The sequence below is a fragment of the Phaseolus vulgaris genome, chromosome 11, assembly GCF_051622355.1.
Source record: "Phaseolus vulgaris cultivar YP4 chromosome 11, ASM5162235v1, whole genome shotgun sequence".
Classification (NCBI taxonomy): Eukaryota; Viridiplantae; Streptophyta; class Magnoliopsida; order Fabales; family Fabaceae; genus Phaseolus; species Phaseolus vulgaris.
Window position 1 is genome coordinate 48,685,543 of NC_143508.1, and position 22,267 is coordinate 48,707,809.

The 22,267-nt window shown below is 33.9% G+C and overlaps 2 protein-coding genes across 2 annotated transcripts; one reads left to right on the plus strand and one right to left on the minus strand.

Annotated features, from left to right (window-relative positions):
- Positions 1 to 876: 876 nt before the first annotated feature.
- On the plus strand, positions 877 to 14,402 carry LOC137810740 (RAF-like serine/threonine-protein kinase 20). Its single transcript, XM_068612156.1, has 9 exons — positions 877 to 1,284; positions 1,997 to 4,942; positions 5,032 to 5,112; positions 9,140 to 9,292; positions 9,439 to 9,602; positions 9,878 to 10,025; positions 10,109 to 10,231; positions 10,601 to 10,688; positions 14,020 to 14,402. Exons 2-9 carry the CDS (start codon positions 2,165 to 2,167, stop codon positions 14,211 to 14,213), a joined length of 3,729 nt encoding a protein of 1,242 aa, XP_068468257.1. The 5' UTR covers positions 877 to 1,284; positions 1,997 to 2,164; the 3' UTR covers positions 14,214 to 14,402.
- Positions 14,403 to 17,356: 2,954 nt separating this feature from the next.
- On the minus strand, positions 17,357 to 19,294 carry LOC137828238 (GRAS family protein RAD1). The gene has a single exon (XM_068634723.2). The coding sequence runs from the start codon at positions 19,226 to 19,228 to the stop codon at positions 17,582 to 17,584; it is 1,647 nt and encodes a 548-aa protein (XP_068490824.1). The 5' UTR covers positions 19,229 to 19,294; the 3' UTR covers positions 17,357 to 17,581.
- Between the last annotated feature and the right edge of the window lie 2,973 nt (positions 19,295 to 22,267).

Below are 22,267 nucleotides of genomic sequence, written 5' to 3' on the forward strand. Positions count from 1 at the left end.
TTGTATATATTGTTGTAAAATTGTTCTAAAATCTAAATAAAGTTAAGACAAATCTGATCATATTTGGTCAAATCCATTTAACCTGGAATCTAATAAAATTTACGTAAATTTGTCCATTAGATTAGTATGATAACCCATTTTTTTAAAAAAAATTAATAATAAAAGAACTAAAAAAAACATTTAAATATATATACATTATACTCATTAATCTAAAATGAAAAATTAATTTTATTATGACTTAAATTTTAAAAAATAAATTTATTTTTAATTATTTTGTTTAAAATTACTAATAAATGTCCGTTAGTCTAAACCAAACTTAATTTTATTATGACACCACCTCATTATATATTGGTTGATGCAGTTCAATAAATAAACTTTGATTCAATGACCCAATTCCTTAAATTAATTAATCACCAATCCAATTAATAAAATTGTTAGAATTGTTTTTGGATGAAGAGTTAAATAGAAATTAAAAAAAAAGAGATATGTAAGATATAAATAAAACAAAAATAGAATGAATATAATGTACTATTTGAATGGATGATAATAATAATAAACAAATAAATTTTTCTTTATTGTAAAATAAAATAAATCATATTAAAAATATTTAATGTTAACTATTTTACCTTTAAACCAGCATAAATTAATTAACAATTTTTTTTATACTCATCTTACAATTTTTAATATTATTATTTTAATATTTTTTACACCATTTAATTATAAATTTATTTTTATTATATATATCTTTATTCAAACTTTCACATTTTTGAGTTGTGAAATTATAATTTTTTCTTACTTTATTATTTTTGTAAGATTATTTAATATTTAATTATTTTCGATAGCTTAAAAAAGATAAAGAGAAAGCATTCTCATTTTGTTCCATTTCATCATCACAAACAAATTTCCTTCCAAGTTGCGAGGCCACACGTGCTGCTGCTGATGGCATAACAGTAGTAACCACGAACATGCAAGGGTACTTTTGTAACTCCACAAAATGTCCGAAACTATGTACAACTGCGGTGCAGAGAAATTTTTAGAGAGGGAATTTTCTGTTTTCTAGAGAGAGAAAGAGAAAGCGCAGTCATTTTCCGGGAAAAAGGGTCGAAGCAGAAGCAACCTCTGAAGAGATAGAGTAATGGGCGAAAGCGTGAGAAACCTGAACTGGGTTCTTTTCATTTTCCCCTGAAACCTCTGTTTCTGCTTCAAATTCCCTACTTTTTATTTTCAATCTTTCCCCTTTTCAACTTCAGCAAACACAAGCACGGGTTTTTCCCTTTTCATCAGGTACCTAGGTCAATTTTCATGTTCTGTTATCAGTTTTTGCCGTGTTTAGTTTTGATGGTAGAAGATTAGATTAAGGGAAGTAGGTTGATCGTGTGTCTGTGTGGTGTGTTAAAATCATCAAAATATGTTGTTATGGTAATGAAATTCATTACATAAAAATGAGATGGGCTAAATTGACTGCTGAGGTTATAAGTTTCCGGACTATGTTGTGAGTGCAATTTATTTAGAACTTAGTGAACTTAAACAGCAAATTTGCACTTGTCATCTTGCATACTGTGACAATGATGTAGTGTCATACTAGTCATTCCCAAATGAAGATTGGATATCAAATGTGTTGTGTTTGGGTGTGTGTGTGTGAGAGAGAGAGGGAGAATTTGATGTTCGTTTTATGGCCACACATGAGAGACATAATGGTCCTTTAGCCATGGAAAGGAAGCTAGAATTTTCCACCAAATAACGTTGTTCGACTGCCCAAATTCTTTGTTCTGTCTCAAAATTGTAGTTGTTTATGTTTATTTATAAATTAGTAAGTACATCATAGCAAATTTTTAATGTTATCTTTTGGCCAATTATCCAGGTTATCAATATGTAACTTGGAATTTATAGTTGATCATAGAGGTGTAATTCTTTTGTTTCCATCTGTAGTGATTATATTGTTGCAATTTAATTTGTTTCTTAAACTACCTACCTTGATTCCATTGTGTTCACACAGGGCCACTGCTGTACAATTAAGTTGTGTTTCATTGGTGCAAGGGAGTTGGTCTTATCTTGGAAGTTTCAATTCGTCACATATTTATTTGGTGTCCAAGTATACTAGAAGTTTAGAACTTTTATTTGGTTTCTTAATGAGGTATTCTCTTAAGAAGTTAAAAACAATGTCATGATGGAACAGCCTAGATTCTACAAACACCTTCAATGCAATACCATGGAACCTAGAAATGAGGAGTTCCAGCCTGGATCTCAATCAATAATTCAGGACCATGTGGATGGCATGCATTCTATTAGACGACCATCTGACTATAGCACATCAGATGTTAAACCCGTACTTAATTATTCAATACAGACGGGTGAGGAATTTGCTTTTGAATTCATGCGAGATAGGGTGAATCTCAGGAAGCCCATGTTTTCAAATGTTAGTGATTCCTCTTCCAATTATGCAACTGGTAGCATGGAACTGAAAGGCATCAGCCATGCAGCTTCTGAAAGTGGATCAGACATTTCTATGCTATCCAAAGCTGAGAAAGGTCCAACAGAGTTTAACAGACAGGGTACATCATCACACGGAGACAGAAGCAATTATGGGTCAATTCGATCGATACCAAGAGTTTCATTGAATCAGGAGAATAGTCGATTTGTTTGTGGTTATGGCTCTTCTGTTGGTTCTGACAGCTCATCAATGATGAAGTGTCTTTGTAGCTTTGGTGGCAGAATATTGCCACGACCAAGTGATGGGAAGCTAAGGTATGTTGGAGGTCAAACTCGTATTCTTCGTCTAAGAAAGGACATATCTTGGCAGGAGCTTATGCAAAAAGCATTGTTAATCTATAATCTGGTTCATGTACTAAAATATCAACTTCCCGGGGAAGATCTTGATGCATTGGTATCAGTATCATCTGATGAGGATTTGCAGAATATGATGGAGGAATGTAATCTTCTAGAAGATAGAGAGCGCTCAAAAAAGCTTAGGCTGTTTTTGTTCTCAATGAGTGATTTGGAAGATGCTCAATTTTCTCTCAGCAGCATTAGTGATGACTCTGAGGTCCAATATGTTGTTGCTGTTAATGGCATGGACTTTGGATCAATAAACAGCTCAACCCCACTTGGTGTCAGTTTTTCAGCAGATGATCTGCATGAATTGGAAAGGCAAACCTCACATAGAGAGACTAACAGAGCTGCTGTAGAATCTATCAGGGCCAGCGATGCTCCCTTGACTAACAAATCTGATCCTTCGTTGACTATTCATTCTTCACAAGCAGTTCTACCAAATGCCTCAAATTCTTATGAAGTTGATCAACTATCTTATGGTGACCAAATGGCTCAATTTGGGGAATATAGTCATCAATATTTTGTTCACCATGGCCTTAATTCCACTCATAGCCCTGTTGGAGAGACTCCTATTCCTGTGGCTCCTTCTCTACCTAACAATCAACAAGGGGTTCAGAATGAAGACCATCTATCTATTGGATCACAAATTCAAAATTCTCAGTTATCTGCAATGCATGTGAAAAAGATAAGTGATAATTTAATTAAGCGAGAAAGTGACTCTGAAAAAGTTTTATCCTCAGAAACCACATCTCCAGCTCCCTTACAAACCTATGATAGTGGCTTAAAAAGTAATTTTCCTGAAGCATCGGTAGTAGTTACCATGCCTGAGGGACATCTACCTTCATTGCCTTCAACAAAAAAGGTGCAGCACAAGGATTATGATGAGTTCTCTTCTACTTCTAGCAGTGCATTTGTTCCTGCTTATGTTGATTCCCATGCCAATGCAATTGATTTGAGTTGTCTTCATCCTCCACCACTTCCTGAAAGAGTTTATTATTCAGAAAGAACTCCAAGGGAGCAAGTCGAGTTGCTGAATCGTTCCTCAAAGTCAGATGACACACATAGTTCTCAAATTCATGTCTCAGATTTACTTTCTGATGTCAACCCAGAGGACCCAGTAACAGAATCTGGGGACAACTTGCATCCAACTGATGAGTTGGGTAATGCAGAAAAGCCCTTGAATGCAGATGGCCATACCACTGACAATGGGTTTTCCAAAAATCAAATGAGCAAACCGTTGCCTGATACAAACAGTCTGATTAAGTCAAAACTATCTGAGCACTCAGACTCTGAGTTGAAGCCAGTGTTGTCAAGCAATGAAGGAACTAAAGATGTTGAAACTGATAATTATCATAAAGGTAGCCAAACCAAGCCTTTGCTTGACGAAACTGAAACCAAGACCAAAACCAAAGATGGTAAATCAGATCTTACTGCTTTGCATCATGTTTCCTCTGCTAAGCGTCTTGATGATCTAGCATCCAATCTGCCAGAGATTGATTGGGGTGAAGCCTCAGGGAAGGAATCTAGTGATGGTCGTATGGTACAAGAACTACCTGTATCTGTGACTGGGAACATAACCAAAGATGTTTATCAAGATTTCCCCCAAAGTGTTGTTTCCAAACAATCTCAAGGGGACATTCTTATTGACATTGATGATCGATTCCCCCGAGAATTGCTTTCAGTGTTTTCTAAAGCAATACATGGAGAAGATCCCTCCAGTCTGCACCCACTGTCCGGAGATGGAGTAGGCTTAAGCATAAATATGGAAAATCATGAGCCCAAAAGATGGTCATATTTTCACAAATTAGCGCAAGGGCTTGATAATGTCTCTCTTATTGATCAAGATCATCTTGGTTTTTCACCCGGGATAGGAAAAGCAGAAGATAATAGAACTCATCATGTTATGCCGCTAACAACTGATGGAGATCCCCTACATCATGAAGATTCCCATCTCAATTTTAATGAAGAAAATCCCCAGGACTTACATACAAGGATGGAAACTGAAACTACCATTCTGAAGTCTAATTATAATCAATCCCAACTTAAGGATAATGAGAGTATGCAGTTTGATGCTATGATGGAAAATTTAAGAATGCAAGGGTCAGAGTTTGAGGTACTATTTCAATTTTTCATTTTATTTATTTTTGTGTAAGGTTGTATAGATCTGTAATCCAATAATTAAAGATCTTTGCTTCAATTTAGGACAAATTTGATGTGAAAAATAACAACCTACCTCCACCCCTTGATCCTTCTTTCGGAGAGATTGACATTAGTACTGTGCAGGTAAAACCATCTTCTTATATACTTTTTCTCTTACCTGGAACATGTTTTGAATAGTTTTGGGCAAACCGAAGGCTCTGTTTGCCTTCTCAATAAGCCTTTCACTTGCTGGGAAGCTAGTTACTGATTATTTGACATGTGTAAATGGATTACTAGTGTATGTATTAGCATGCACGAATAACTATAATTATTAGAGTAAGCTTGAGTATGTTCTATTCTATTAGATATGGGTACGAGTATTGCATATGATACAATTCACAAATATGAGAGTTTTCTAAATATGGTTACAACAGTATAATGTGTGTACCCGTAAGGTTGTATCTTTGTTGATCACATATGCTTAAATAAGCAATGTTTGGGTATTGTATGACATATTGCAGGCTTGATTCTTAATTACTTATTTAATTATCATTGTTAAGTTGGATTCTTCAGATTTCAGAAGTGTATAGGTAGTAATAGTTGATTGGATCTGGATCCATACAATCTAGACTTATACACATCACTCATGTTAATCTAATTTACATCTATCTTTTTCATTTAAAGCATACTGCTGATGTACAGTCTGTCATAACAGCAATTGGATCATTCAAAATATCTTCCAAGTCTCACCAAGGTTTTAAAAAATGTTTAATACTCTGCAGACCTTAGCTTTCTATTCTCTTAGTGGATCAATAATAGGTTGAATGAGGCATGTTACCCATAAAAAAGAAAAGGATCGAGATTGGGATATATCTTATTATTTCTGGAAAGGATTTAGCTTTAAGTGAGTGGGGAGAAATCAGGGTCTGTTGAATACCCTGTGTACTATTGTAATTCATCTTTGACTCTTTTACAAGATTTGTACTAGAGAATAATACCCAAGTATTCTTCATCTATTTTCTCTGTCTTATTTTTTGTCCTTATCTAGTTCTATTGATAGAATGGTATTATAACAGTGAGAAAGAATGGGTTTTTATTGGGTAAAACTAGCGAGAAGCCTGCTAGAGCCAATACACTACTCTAGATATTTCAAGAGGTCTGGATCCACTTTTTTTTTTGATCGGCAATAGGTCTGGATCCACTTTACCTTCTTATTTACTAGAAGTCCATTAACTGTTTATAATTATCCCTATGTACAGGAAGATGCTGGTCTACAAACATAAGCCCGCCCTTGAGGGGCATAATCTAATGCAGGTCATGTCCCATTCTCACTAACACAAACCCCTGTATTTCTTTGTCCAATTAACCTAATTATCTAACTAATGGGTATCTATCATCGATCAATTGGTAAAAGAGCTATTGGAGATTGATTTCACCATCCCTTCCCATGTATTTCCTCTTCTTCAAGCCAACAAGTTCAATTACATACATAATTCATGAAATTTATTTTAACATGATTCCTCGCTTAAAAAAACCTAGATTACTGTGTGCACCCGATTCCTCTATGAAAATATTAAGCAAACAACACTAAGGACAAGGACTTACTGCGAACTTGATAGTTCCTACCACATTCCTAGTTGTAAGCTATACCATGATCTTTACCTAGATCCTAATTTATGAAAGGGTTTTCCAACCATAACTAAAATTATGAAGTTGTGATTTGGTTAGCTAGAGCAAACAAGCATTAAGAATAAAATAAAAACAATTAACTGAATAACCAAATGATGTTGGAAAAGAGAAGATAAATTATACAGTCTGGTAGCTTGATAAATTATCAGAAGCCCAATCAGCATCATGCACAGGAGTAACAGATAAAGGTCTGCAAAACAGCAGCTTGTTGCATGTGAAGACCATGAGAGAGAGTGCCCTTTAAGATACCTAAGAATTCTCTTGACAGCCACCGAGTGAGAGTCTTGGGATTTACAATGAATTGGCAGACTCTGTTAACTGCAAAACTAATTGCAGGTCTTGTATCAGTAGTGTAGTGCTAATCACCAACTACAAATCTGTAAAGAGTTGGATCCTGAAAAAAATCACCACCACTTTTAGACAATTTGCATGTGGAGGTCATAGGATATGAAATAGAATGAGAATCAGCCATATTAGTCATGTGTAGGAGATCTCTAATGTACTTGCTCTGAGTCATTAAAAAAGGGATTTGTCTGGTAGGTGTTTGATCTCAGTACCCAAAAAACAGTCCAAATGGCCCAGCTGCTTCAGAGAAAAGGTTAAGACGCTGTTCAGTAATCTGCTGAATGAGTTGGGGTGAGCTGCCAGTGATGATAATATCATCCACATAGATGAGATTATAAACAGTGAGCTTGAGTCTTGTACATGAACAAAGACTGATCATATTGACTAGGTTGAAATCCAAACTGAATAAAGGTAAGTTTTAGTCTAACCACTGCCTAGGTGCTTGTTTTAGGCCAAAAGGGGCTTTGTTGAGTTTTCGAACGAGATATTTCTCTTCAACTTCAAATTGGGTGCTGCACCACATAAACTATTTAATCCAAGAAGCCATTAAGAAAAGAATTATCCACATATAACTGAAACAATTCCCAATTACTGGTGAGGACAAGAGTGGTGATGAGTCTGATAGTAGTAGGTTTAACAACAGGAGAAAATGTCTCATGAAAATCAAAGCCACAGGCTTGATGAAACCCTTTAGCCACTACTATCAGCAAATGATATTCAGTTTTCCTCTCAAAGTCTCACTAAGGATATCTCTCCCTCTCAATATTTCACCCTTTAGCCATTACTATCAAAGCCACGGGCTTTTTATTGGCGATAAAAAAAAACTCAGCCTTTTATTGTGAAACCCTGCAGCCTAGAATTATGAAATCCAGACTTTACCTGGTTTACATGGAATGATTATTAACAGTTCTGGGAAAGAAAATCAGCAGATTCTGAAGACTCAAAAGGGGATAAGGAGATAGACTCTGTCTGTGACATAGGGCTGCCTTGGACATTATGGTCATCAATTTCAAAAGAGGGAACAGACTGGTGTGAGGGTGTAGCAGCAAGTATAGAAGAGGAGACAAAAGTTTGAGGTGAGTTGGAGAGAACAAAGAAGGATTAGAACACTGGTGAGACAAATCTGGATTAAGGGTGAATGAAATATTGAGAGGGAGATATATCCTTAGTGAGACTTTGCTGGATAAGACTAAGACAGGCAGAGTGGGATTGACTCGCTTTGATGCCAACTTGAGATAAATAAAAAAGGAGACAATATTCTTTTGAGAGCTTAATTTTGCCTCTCTTAGCTTATATATTAACTGTAGATTGTTCTCTGATACAATGAGGAGAGGAAAGGGTAAATCAAGTAAAGGCATTTCTAGGATCCTAGGTAGAGATAGGTACAGCACAAAACAACTTTTTAGTAAAGCTTATTAAGGCAAGCTAGGGCTGATTGCAATCTAGGAAGCTTTCAAGCAAGATGGCTAAGGTTTTAGCCTGGTAGCAGAGCCTCGAGGGTGAGCAATCTAATACCAACCCAGAACATGAGGAAAAGTGAATATCATTTTCTGATAATTTAAAGAGCTAAAGGATCACTATTTATACAACTTTGATCTTAAATGCTATGCTAGAATTATGGACATCAAAATCAGACTTTATTACCTCAAACAAGGAACCTTGACCAATGAATCCTAATGAATGAATAAATCTAATTAAATCTGTATAGTAATAAAAAGTGCACAGGTTACATGTTATAGCACTGGGCATCTGCTGCATCATTCTTGTCGCCATTACACTATACTTCTTCCTCTTGTGGGCTAATTGTAGTTTGACATTTTTGGCACATAATTGTGTAAAACATTTAGCTTCTCTAATATGTATTCTCAATGTCTTTATAGATAAGTTAATAAACTTCTTGTTCATGATCTGCTGTTTTAGAATTTTTCTTTCTCTCTTTTGACGTTGTAAAGTTTATGCTTATCTGGTCATTTAGCTGTTACATGTGTTTGTATGTGTGTGTGTGTGTGTGTGTGTGAGTATATATTATAAATTCAAATTTTTTGAATGCATGCATACATTCATGCTGTAGTGCGGACCTGAAAATATTTAGTTCATTACTTCAATTATTTCTTTGTTTTTTTATGCAAATTGGTAGGTCATTAAGAATGAAGATCTTGAAGAGCTGCGAGAACTAGGTTCTGGTACCTTTGGGACCGTGTATCATGGAAAATGGAGAGGAACAGATGTTGCTATTAAAAGAATAAAGAAGAGCTGCTTCACGGGTCGGTCATCTGAACAAGAGAGATTGGTAACTTTTTATTTAGTGGATGTAGTATAGGATGCAATATATTTTTCATTAAAATAAAATAAGAGAGATTATTTTTGTCATGATTGTTTCAATATCCTTAATCATGATATATTTTGAGCTGAGATGATATTTGCTTCTTTTCTCAGACTGTAGAGTTTTGGCGGGAAGCTGACATTCTTTCCAAGCTTCATCATCCAAATGTGGTTGCATTTTATGGTGTGGTACAGCACGGACCAGGTGGTACAATGGCCACTGTGGCAGAATATATGGTGGATGGTTCTCTTAGGCATGTATTACTTCGCAAGGATAGGTAATGCTTTTGAAATTAGATTTTGCATCTCTATTATAGTGCATTAGATTAAGGCTTACTTCTGTCTCAAATTTGTTGAAAAGAGAGCTGTCATTGCAATTTATATCTTGGATGGAGTGCATGGATATTTATTAGGAAAACTTCATGATTTGGTATAGTTGTGTGTGATCGACTCTAAGTTTTATTGTGTCAGCAAGAGCATTTGAGTGTTGAATTTTATGTCCATTTTTTTTTATGATTTTGGTTCAAGATTCTTACAAGGATTTTGTATTTAGGTATCTTGATCGTCGCAAGAGGCTGATAATTGCAATGGATGCAGCTTTTGGAATGGAATATTTGCACTCAAAAAACATTGTGCATTTTGACTTAAAATGTGACAATTTGCTTGTAAACTTGAAAGATCCTTTACGTCCAATATGCAAGGTATGTAGACTGGGTCTGGTATTATTTTTCTATCAGCTTGAAAGATCACATTTTTGTGTTGACTGAGAAATTTTCTTACCCAGGTTGGTGATTTTGGCTTATCAAAAATTAAGCGAAATACTTTGGTTACTGGTGGTGTGCGTGGGACATTACCTTGGATGGCACCAGAGCTTCTGAATGGCAGCAGCAATAAGGTCTCAGAAAAGGTAATATTTCAACTTATCTCTATAAAATGTTTTTCTGCAATCACATGACTCAATTGTAATTTAACTAAGGTAATGAGGTCTTCTATTGATTTTTTTTTTTTCTAGATGTAGAAATTTCTTTCATCTCACATGACAATAAAACTCTTTACCAGTTCACAATACTCTGGTTTTCAGGAAGTTCCTGTTGAATTAGTTTTATTTTACCATTTTAAATTTTGAGCATTCAAATTCTCCTACTTCATTCTCTTACTACCTTCGAAGATCTTTTGTTCATATGGGATATTTGTAATTTACATCTCAATAGTATCTTGGAAGGAAATCGCTGAAATTCATTTTAGTTTGTTACCCTTGTCTCCCTTCTCTCTGCAGGTTGATGTGTTCTCCTTTGGCATAGTATTGTGGGAAATTCTTACTGGTGAGGAGCCATATGCCAATATGCACTATGGTGCAATTATAGGTAATCTTATGCTCTTCTTTTTATCTCTACTAGTCTTTTTGTGTCTTCTTGAAATCGACACTTTGTATTACTTGAATAAATAAGATAGAGGAAACACCTGTATTCAATCTACATTGTTGTGCTTTTGGTTGATGTATATATAGGTTAGAAAAAGAGGCAAGACACTTATCTTAAACTGTAACCCTAAAGTTGGGTACCTACAAAAGAAATAATAATAGAACATTACATTTCAACTCTCCCCCTCAAGTTGGAGTATATATCATATGCACCAAGCTTGGAACACAAACTAAATTCTAGGTCCTCTTAGAGTTTAAGTTTGAATGGGGTAACATGTTACAAACCCACCACTCAACGGCCAAAAGAAAATAGGAAGAAATGAAATAAACACTTATATATATGTATTATTTGTCAATGAAAGAATGAATACAAAAGGATAACAAACCCCATTGCCTAGAGCTAAGCTCCTCTAGAACAACCCAAACAGTTCCTCTCCTTTTACCGAAAATCCCCCCTCTCTAACTGACCCCAAAATATAATACAAATTGGATCCCCAAAACAAAATATTCTTCTCTCTCCTCTAACTGCTCTACCCAAAAGTCATGCCACCTCAACCATCGTATTCTTCTTTCTCACAAATACTTTTCCCCACCATGTATTGCTCCCTTCATGGGCTAGTGGCTCACAAAGCCCATTTGTTCTCCGGGCCTCGTCACAACACTTTGTTTCTTACTTTTCCAAGATATAGGGTTCCCTCCAAGGAATACACAATATCTCCCCTGGAAATGGGACAACCAACCCAATTTGCATCACGAGATGAATAACTCCTCTAGTTGAGTCTTGCACTTGTAATGGTAGGAGTAGTCGAAAACAATGAAGCAGAACCTATTGAAGCCATCTTAGAGATGATGAACAATGACTGGCTGAGAGAAGAGTAACCCTAAAACTGAGATAGAGAACATGTCCCAACACCAAAGTACATTGGAACGGTGAAATGAGGTCTTAAATGGAGATAGAAGAGGCTAACAAGTCAAATGGAAGAGTCTCCCTGTGGTTCTGACGGTGTGAAGGCAGTGCATGGACGATATGCATTAGAAATTGGATTTGCGTAGATTGGCGCTTGGATGATCATCGAGATGCACCTAACCCTGATTTCTCCCAATGGAACTAAGCCATACGGTGGTGGATGGAGGTTGATAGTGGCGATGTCAACAACCAATGTGGTGATGTCAACTACTGATGTTGGAAAAGAAAATGAAGAAGACAGAGCGGGGTTTTACTCTCTTCGATACTGTTGGAGATCCTACATCGACAGTTTTATAGGGTTGAGTTAGGCTTAAAGTCCACTTCATAATATGGTATCAGAGCCATTTAAAGCCTATCTTAGCGAGTGTTTGTTGGGCCTATCGTGTCACTCTCGGCGTGAGGGGTGTGTTGGAGATCCCACATCGACTAGAGATTGAGACAATTCATTGTATATAAGTGGGTGCAAACCTCACCTCATGAGCCGGTTTTATGGGGTTGAGTTAGACTTAAAGTCCACTTCATAATAGATACCAACTTGAATAAATAAGATGGGGAAAATCTCAGGGTATTCAATCCACATTCTTGTGCTTTTGATTTATAGGTTCCATTAAGAGGCAAGGCACTTACCTTAGACCCTGGGTACATATAAAAGAAATAATGATAATGAAATAATATTACATTGCAATAGTATTCAAGTAACAAACATTAGATAATAGTAGAATAGAGCAACATTATCAAAATTGTGATCTTGCATAGGATCCAGTAAAAGCAGGGTCAAGTTGTAGAATATCCTTAATAGTAGAATATCAATAGGGATCTGAAGATCCCATTGAAATCACATCAACCATGCAGAAGATGTACCTTGTTACTTCACATCGGACCAATATTAGTAGGAATGGTTGGGAAATCAAACATGTTGTAAATAAAGCATTGAAAACTTTCTATATTTTGTTACTTTTAATGCATCTATTTCTTTATTTAATAATTTCTTTTAGTGCTTAGAGAGCTATTGTGAAGAGGCTATAAGAGGTATATGAAACTCTTTGTTAAGACCAATGTTGTCAAGATCGCGAGTTTACTTGCATATTTGCATGAGTCAGCGAGTTTGGAGGATCAGAGTGAGGCACCGCGTGGCTTGGTGGATCAAAGGATCGGCAGGGGTTGTTGATTATGGATCATGACTTGTGTGCAGCCATTTTTGGTCTTGTATGGTGGCAGGCACGTGCTCCGGTGAGGCTGTGAGGTGGTGGAAAATGAATCAATTAGATGGGATGTTGTGCCCGTTGAAGGAGGTGTTGTCCAAAACTAAAACCCTAATTTCAGAAAACCTAATTCAAACATTTGGGCCTTACTTGGCCCATTTTTAATATGTTGTGCACAAGACATACCATGTGCCCATGTATCTTCTCTTGCATAGAAGGAAATTAGTCTGCTTTTGTGGACTGCCTTTGCTAGGCCTCAAAACTTGGAACTCACTTCAATGTTGGCGAAGTAACTAGACAATGATGGATATTAACAATTCTTTATTAAAAAAACCAAATACATATATTTTCAGTGTAATGGGTCAAGTTTTTAGAAATAGTGGACCTTCTTTTTCATGTCTGTATCATACCTTCAGCAGTTTTCTTTATTGTTCTGGAAATGGATGAAGTTTTTATAAGAAATTGATAGACTAATGCTATTTAATTATAGCTTATTTTGCATTCCTCAGTTTCTGATAAAAAAAATCTTTTGGAAAGAGCGATTGGATTAGCTTTTTATATTCCTTACAGCTTTTAATCAAAATCTTTGGATATAACTATTTGAAAAAAAGTAAAATATAAAGTGATTCTGTCCAAAAAAAAATTATCAACACCAAATATGCTGCGACACATTCAAAATTTGTGTCTACCTTAGAATGGTTGTAGATTTTATTTTACTGTTGACCTGTGCTTGGTTTGGTTTTAGCTATCTGTCTAGACTATCTGTATGGTTCAGATTTTGGTAGAATTAAATTTGGAAAAAAATGATGTTGAAAGAATTGCTGTTTACAAGAATTGGTTTCTGTTTGACTGGTAAAGTAGAATCACTTTTGGATGGTACATAAACTTTTGGTTCCTTACTAAAATCTATTCTGCTTCTTAAAACATGTCCTAATTCAGCATCATAAAACTAACTTGTAAGATGAAATTTTATTCAGTTATATACTCTAATAATTTGACTATATTTATAGTCTAGATCTTTAACACACCCCTTAGAGCCTATGGAAAAATTTATTCAAAAAGGATCTTTGTGCAGAACCGATCACTAATTTGTGTCTCCCTTACAGGTGGGATTGTAAATAACACATTAAGGCCAACCATCCCAAGTAACTGTGATCCTGAATGGAGAACACTAATGGAACAGTGTTGGGCTCCCAATCCTGCAGTCAGACCATCTTTCACAGAAATCGCCAGTCGTTTGCGCATAATGTCTGCAGCAGCAAGCCAAACCAAAACACAGGGCCATAAAACTTCTAAATGAGTCATACATTGTAAAGTTGGCATTCATACTGTCATTTAATGGTGATCCAAGGAAGTAACTTATACAGGGGTGGTTCTATATACTGTAGTTTTTTTTCTTCTTACTATAATAATCCTATACTACACTATGATGCAAAGTTGTATACCAATGTTTCAACATAAGTGCAAAATTTGTCATTTAGTTTCTGTATATTGTACAATGTTTTTCTTGTTCCTTGGTTTTCCAATCTTGTAACTGCTATCAATGATTTTATTATAGATAATTGCTATTACTTGTCTAGAGGGCAGTGTTAATGATGTGCTAGACATCTCAAAAGGGAAGCAGCCTCATTCAAATATACTTTTGATTTTCATTTCTCACAATCTTGAAATTTTTTTTGTATCCTGTGTTTGGTTTTTGAATTCTGCACATCATTATAAGTCTCTTTTTTCTATTCTTTGCTTAACCATAAATATGAATAGTAACTTCATATATCTGTCATCTGTCATTTCTAATAATATTCAGTTCTTTAATGATTATTAGATAAAAACCTAATGTCAAGTTAAAAATGATTTTTATTAAGAATTTATATTAAATTATAAGCACAGTCATTTTTTCTAAAAGGATTGTAGTTTTTTAATATATTTATTTTGAATTGTACGAATACTTGTATTTATCAAAAATGCTAAAAATGGGAAATTTGATCAAAACATATTATCCTTTTAAATTTATTATTTTATCAGTACCAAAATTTACACTTTCACCATTAATTCCAACAAGTTTTGTTTTCATCACCACCCACACCTCTAGAGTAATGGGTATGCTTGCATAGAGATATCACTTCACTAATTTTATATACTATTTTGCTTCTATTGTTCCTTAAGACTTTCTTTCTTTAACTGACACCCATACTTCTTAAAATATTAAAAATATCTTTTATGTTATTGATGATTTATTTATTTATTTTGGAATGGATGATTTGGAAAAACTCTGGATTATAGAATCCGAAAAGTATAATAATTTGATGCTAATTTTCGATATCAAATTGAGAGTCGAATTTCAAATTTCTTCCCTTCTAAGGATATTTAAAATACTAATATCTTGCTTATTTGAAATTTCCTTAACAAAAATCAAATTTAATTTTTTTTTTATCCAAACAACTTATTTTACTTTAAAGAATTCTAAACTTTTCAAATAAATAAATTACCCTTCTGAATTACTACAACAAATTTTAAATTTAAATTTCTTTTAATCTTTTTATCCAAACAACTTATTTTACTTTAAAAATTTCTATTCTTTTAAAATAAATAAATTACCCTCACAAGGTTACATGACTTTTGGTAGCCTTTGACAACATCTCTATTCTAAGGAATGATTTAAAAGATCTCCAACAACCTAAAGATGTCAAACCCTAGTTAAAAATAAGGCAATGTTTCTTACACCCAACATTTTTAAGCTACACCCAACACAATTTTAAAATTTCATCTTCTATTTTAGAAATGAAAATCTGAAATTCAAATTAATACATTCTGAAGAAGTAGATCTATTGTTCTGAAAATAAAAATCCAGAAAAGAAAAATCAAAAACCTAGTCTGAATAAGAAAATTCGTAATAAAAAAATAATACATTAAAAATATTTTCGTCTTTTTCTTTAGAATTGGGTGCAGATCACTGCCCTTCGATAGGGAAAATGTCATTTGAATGCAATTGGACATTCTCCATTAAACACAATGTTCACAATGTTGATGGTAACATAAAGACAAATGTTCCTACACCCGATCATTTTTAACCTGCACTCAACATATTTTTTTAATTTCCAAAAATATCCTTAATTTCGGAAATAAAAATTCGGAATTGAAAATAATATATTCTGGAAAAATAAATCTGGAAGTGGTTATTGAGTTTCGGAAATAAAAATTCAGAAAAAAAATTAAAATTCTATTTCGGACAAAAAAATCCAGAATTGAAAATAATACATTCTGAAAAAAAAAATCTGGAAAAGAGATTATTCTGTTTCGGAAATGAAAATCCAGAAACAAAAATGAAAAACTCATTCCAGATAAAAAAATCCGTAGTATAAAATTTCGTTATGGATAAAAAAATCTGGAACATATATTTCGGAAATTTTTTTTAAGGACAATTTCGTCTTTTCCGCTAGAATCGGGTGCAGTGATATGGTGCAGGAAGCAATTGCCTAACATAAATTAAAATAAAACCCGATTAGTGACAAATAAAGGTGCACAATCATATAATCATATAGTATGGATTACAAAAAGCATTTGTAGCAATGACCAAACTAAATTCAGTTTGTGTCATTCTATCATTTATTCCAAAACTTAGAGTGATTGTTGTACCAACTACACATAAAGGATATGAAATTGAAAGAGGAAGTCTAAGTTCTTTCAAGACTTTAATCACCAACACCTTAAACATGGTGTGTAAGCTTAAAAAAAATCTCTTTAATGCCTCAAGCAACCCCAACTTGATAAACTAAATTGATGATCTAATGAAAATCAATTAATCTTAATTATGACATACTATGTTGTGAAACACTCCTTGAAGAAGAAAGTAATTTATTTATTGATGATATTGTCATCACAAAGATTATTATAATCAAATTGAGGTTGGTGATATTACTATTTCAAATTTTGGTAGTGTTATCTTATTTACTTAAATAATTAATTGTATTTGTTATCAAGTTTTAATATATATACATTAAAAATCATTAAATAGAAATCAATTTTAAAGATAAAAGATTTTGCTAAGATGACATTTTGTTTTGATTTAGCATGTGTTTGTCAACCAAATTGAAAATATTTTTATTGATTTGAACTACATAAAAATTGTCCATCTAGATCCATCTGAGGAATCATGAAAACATACTTAATGCATATATCAGTAAATTGGAAAAGACAAATGTTGAAATGGTGTTTCTCTGTTTTTTTTTTCTTTCAATTTCTCTTACTAGCATTTGCACTCATTTTTTTTTTCATATGAAAAACAAAAACATGAACAATAAGAGGAGAAAAGGAAAAGTTTCAAAGAAAAACAATTCACTTAAAAAATTATTATTCTGAAGCATTACATATTAATAACTAATGCTTGTTCTGCTAAAGTGTATGTGCTGTATTTCTTGGCAAGTTTGAATGGTATTAGGAAAATGGCTCTATCCCTTCATTTTCCTAAACATTTTCACATGAATTCTAGGACTAAAGGTCAAAAAGCATATTCATTTCATAAATAGCTAATTCAACATACTTGGAAAGTTTTGTATTATCAATGAGGGAAAATGCAGAAGATTAGGTAGAAGATGACTAGTTTTATCAAATTAGTTGTTAAAGAAAATGAGCATTCTTCATTAGCTTCTTCTGACTATTTAATAGGGAAAATCACATACTTGCCACTTTCCATGCAGAAGACATCATCACTGGCCTTCCTTTCCATCCAAGTAGAAGGTTTCCCTTCTCACAGGATAATGTGTATCCATCACACTCATAAACAGAAAGCATCATTCTAACTTGGCTTGTGCACTCCAATGGTATCACCTGAAATCCTGCTCGGCCTAATTGCCTTCTCCATTGGTCTACCCTTTCATGTCTTTCTGTTCTTTCTGGACCCTCATAAGCTACAATGTTCTGAATTTCATCTGCAAAGTGTAATCTCTCTATCTTCATCCTCTGTTGGCTATTTCTTGGCATACATGCCTCAAGAGAATCAAATATGGCCGAGTAATAGTGAAGTGATTCCAAAAATCTCCCAAGGAAGAAAGGGCCATTGTGGTTTGTGTCTTGCTCTACCACTGTAAAAGCAGTTGGACCTAGCTTCTTCACTGATAGCAGAATTTCCTTCAGATAGCTTCTACTTTCTTTGACATATTTGTGCAACTGCAAGATACTATTGACAAATAAAGCTTCACCTTTTCTCAAGTTCAGCTTCTCCACAGTAAGAAGAGAAGGAGATGCAGGCTCAGAAATTGTCTGGAATTCAAGATGCATTCCCAAAGAGCTTGCTTCCTCCACAAGCACACTCATGCTAGTTTGAAGTTTAGAGTTATCTTCATGGTCGGTTAATCCTGTGATCCGGAGCATTGGAGGACCCTCATGCCTTGAAGCAAAGGCCCTTATGAGGGAAGACCACTGAAGGGTATGCTCCATTCCTAAATCAACAATGTGTATTGAGCTCTTTCCTTGTGATGCTTGGCATATGGCTTCATTTGCAGCCATGAAACCAAAGGCAATGTAAGGTGTGGTTTGGTAAAGAAGTTGAAATGCTTCCATCTTATTCTCCCTATTGATCAAAGGCATATCCATGGAAGTATCTGTGAGTGTACCATTTGTAATGACATTATATGGAAGAAGTGACAATCTACACTTCAATCCTGTGGCAAAACAGTAGGAAACTCTTTGCAGTGCATCTCCTGAAGGGCTTGCCAAAGTCCAAATTCTTCTGATCAGCAACTCAGCTTGCTGGTTGTCCCTACACCCCACAGCTTCAGCACAGGCCAGCAGCATGTGAACCAACTCTAAGCCTTGGTCCACACCAAGGTTGGCCTCTTTGGCACAATGCACAAACTCAGGTATTGCACCCAAAGAGTCACTCATTGCAACAACCTCTTCCTCCAACATGGATGTTGTGAGATTTTCATAGATCTCCAATTCTGAATCCTCCATGGTGGTTGGAAGATATCCAAAGACACCATTCATGGAGGAGTATTCATCAGCCTCATCATCATCATTACTCACCACAAAGTGGCCAAAACTTTTATGCTTCTCTTGGTACCCTTGATCTGCTTTCTCATACTGATCCATGTTGATGAAGCTATCAACAAAGTCATCAACTTCTGATGAAGCCAAACAAGGAGTGCTGTCATCAGAAGAACATAACTCAGTATCATCAAAAACCACTCCCTCTTGATCTTGGCACTCTCCTCCTTGCTCTTGCTCCATTCTTGCTGGACAATACCTTCTGATGGCAAAATCATGGTTAACACTTTCATTCAAATAAGACGATAATAGCCACCTGTTTATGTCTTCCATTGTCACTTGAGGTACTTGAAACCTGGAAGAAAAGAATGGAGAAAATTAGATTAGAGTGATTCATGACCTTAGTTGGTGTTTTTCAAAGAGACATCTTTAAAATGCTTCAAAATTAGCTTGCAAGATGCATAATAAACATTAAAAAATGGTACTATTGAAGAATAATACCTTTGATTCTCTTAGTCTGGGAGTAAAACATGATTGTACATAGTTTATAATTTAATATGAATTGCATTTCAACATGGTCATGCAACTTTTTTCCCTTTGTTTATAGTTTTTGTGTTTGTTAAAAGTTCATTCTGCTATGGCTTTTTAGCTAGTTGTCATCTATCGAGGAGCTTTGCAACACTGACAAACACTATGTATAATTCTTTTATAAGAAAAAGACCAATTCTTTCAAAATAAAATATTCTCCTGACTTGTCATTTGCTTTCCCTATTTTGTTCACGAAATTTTACTTTTTTTTTAAAATATATATATATATATATATATTTATATATATATATATATATATAATATAATATTATTATAGGTATATCAGTGATGACTATGGAAGAAGTTAAAATTGAATAATGACACTTAAACTTATTTTACTTACTATATATCAGTGAATGATTTCAAGTTTTTTAAGTGAAAAAGAGTTATACTGTTAATTAAAACCTTTTTTAGTAGATTGGTAACCATTATATCCGACTAATACAACAAAATCATTAAATAAAAATTAATTTAAAAAATAATAATAATTAGTTGTTATATTGAATAAATTAAATATTATTTTAACAATTAAAAAAATTTATTAGTGTCTAAATTAATTTATATAATTATAGCAAATAATATTTTTTGTCTTTAAAATTAATTTCTATTTAATTTTTTAGTAGTGTTCAGATTCATCAGAGTCGGGTCAACTCGTGTTTAGTCAAGTTGGATTAGACCTAGGTTAGTCCTAATGCAATCAAGACCAGCTTCGGCTTACCTTGATAAAGACCATGTCAAGCTGGATCAAACCGAGTCTACCTAGGCTTAGGTTGAGTTGAGTCAGCCTGGGCCATGATCGAGCTAAGTAGACCCAGACTCAGGTTGAACCGAATTAAGGTAAATCCACATTCATTTGAGTCGAGACAAGTCCACATTTATCTGAGTTAGGTCGAGTTGGGTTAGGTCTAGGTGGGTCATAGTTTGATTAAGACCAGATCGGGTCTAGTCCGGTTCAGACCAAGTCAAGTTGAGCCCAATCGAGTCGAGTCAAGTCAAGTCTAGCCAAGTTGACCGGGTTCAAGTCAAGCCGAGTCGAGACAAAATCAGGTTCAACAGAGTTAGGTTAGGCCCATGTTAAGTCAAGTTCGGTTGGGTTCAACTCAGATCAAGTCCAAGTTCGATTGGGCTTAGGTGGGAGCGAAACAAATCGAATCAAGTTTGGTCAAGTTGAATTGGGCATGCGTTGGACTGCGACATCGAGTTAGGACCGTGTCAAACTAAGTTAGTTCGATCCCACATTAGATTGAGCCAAGTGTACCTAGATCAAAATCGAGCCACAAGTGTACTCAAGCCCAAGTCAAGCTAAATCTTTTTTAATTTTAAATAATTCACTTACTCTAATAAAATTCTAAAATTTCAATTTCTTTCTAAATTCATATTTTATAAATATTTTAAAATCTTTATCCAATTCATATTACAATACAATCTTCCTATACAATTGTTACTTGCCACAAGTGGTGTAAATCTGTGTCAAACTCAGTGGTTTTGTAAGTGACTTCTTGGTTCATTCAGGAACTCGAATCAATAATTTATCCAAATTTTTAAACATTGCTTGAAACTTCTTATGCAATGAGTTTGTAACAAAGCACGAAATACTCAAAACTTTTACAAAATCCCATTTAACACTAACTGGAAGCACGAGTGATGTTCATACACAAGATTGATTGAAAAAAAAAAGGAAACTATAATTTATTGGAACTTTTTTTATTTTATTTAATAAGTTTTACTGTAAAATTCATTTATTTATTTGGAAATTTTTCAAATCAAATACTTGAATAAATTCTTTTAAAGTCACTAAGAAATTATTTACCAATTTTTTGTCGTTAGGCTTCTTCTTGTTGGCACAAACTTTGTCCAATAAAACTCAACAATTAGCATAGACATTATGGATGTATATATGATGCACTGTCAAATAATTATGAATACCACATATATAATAATAATAATAATAATAATAATAATAGATTTAACTGTTAATGTAAACTGACAACAGTGAACCTGATAAATACTCTTCATATATAGATTAAAAATTTATTATCATCATTTCTCTAAAATAGGTTATTTACACTAGTATAACACTCTCATCCAATCACAAACTACTATATATATATATATATAACATTTTTTATTTTTAATAATAACTATTTTAAAAATTATATCAGTAATAATTTGGTTATTGATTGGCACTATAAAACAGTATTACATTATTATTAAACTTGAATTAATATTAATATTACATGAGAGTGGAACTTCATTGTGAAACATTTGGTTTAATAAAGAGTCTCATGTCTTCATCCCCATTTTATCTTTCAGAAGTGTACAAGTAAATCAAGACATGAATGTATGTATCCATTTTTTTTTTGCATGGAATATTAAATAATGTGAGAGTTTTTGTACATACCAAAAACAAAATAATGACTGAAAAATCAAAGGTAAAAAAGAGAAAGAGTCATAAAATTGCCATGTTGAAATTATTAATTGAAGGTAATAATAAAAATGAAAATGCAAAAGAGTATCTAGCCGGCCACTCATAATTATATTTATAGTTGTTGCCGGTTGCTTCACATAATCAACAAAATTCTCCTCTTTTCTATGCTCTCATCTCTTTGTTTTAAGTTTATTCTCACTTTGGTCGGCCAACAAGTAATGAGACACAAGGTGCCTTCAAAGTACTCCTTCTCTATTATATATATTAGAAATTCAACCATATACATCACATTGAATAAGAATGAACTATAACATACAAGACAAAATATTACAAACTCATTATCTGTTATGAAGTGG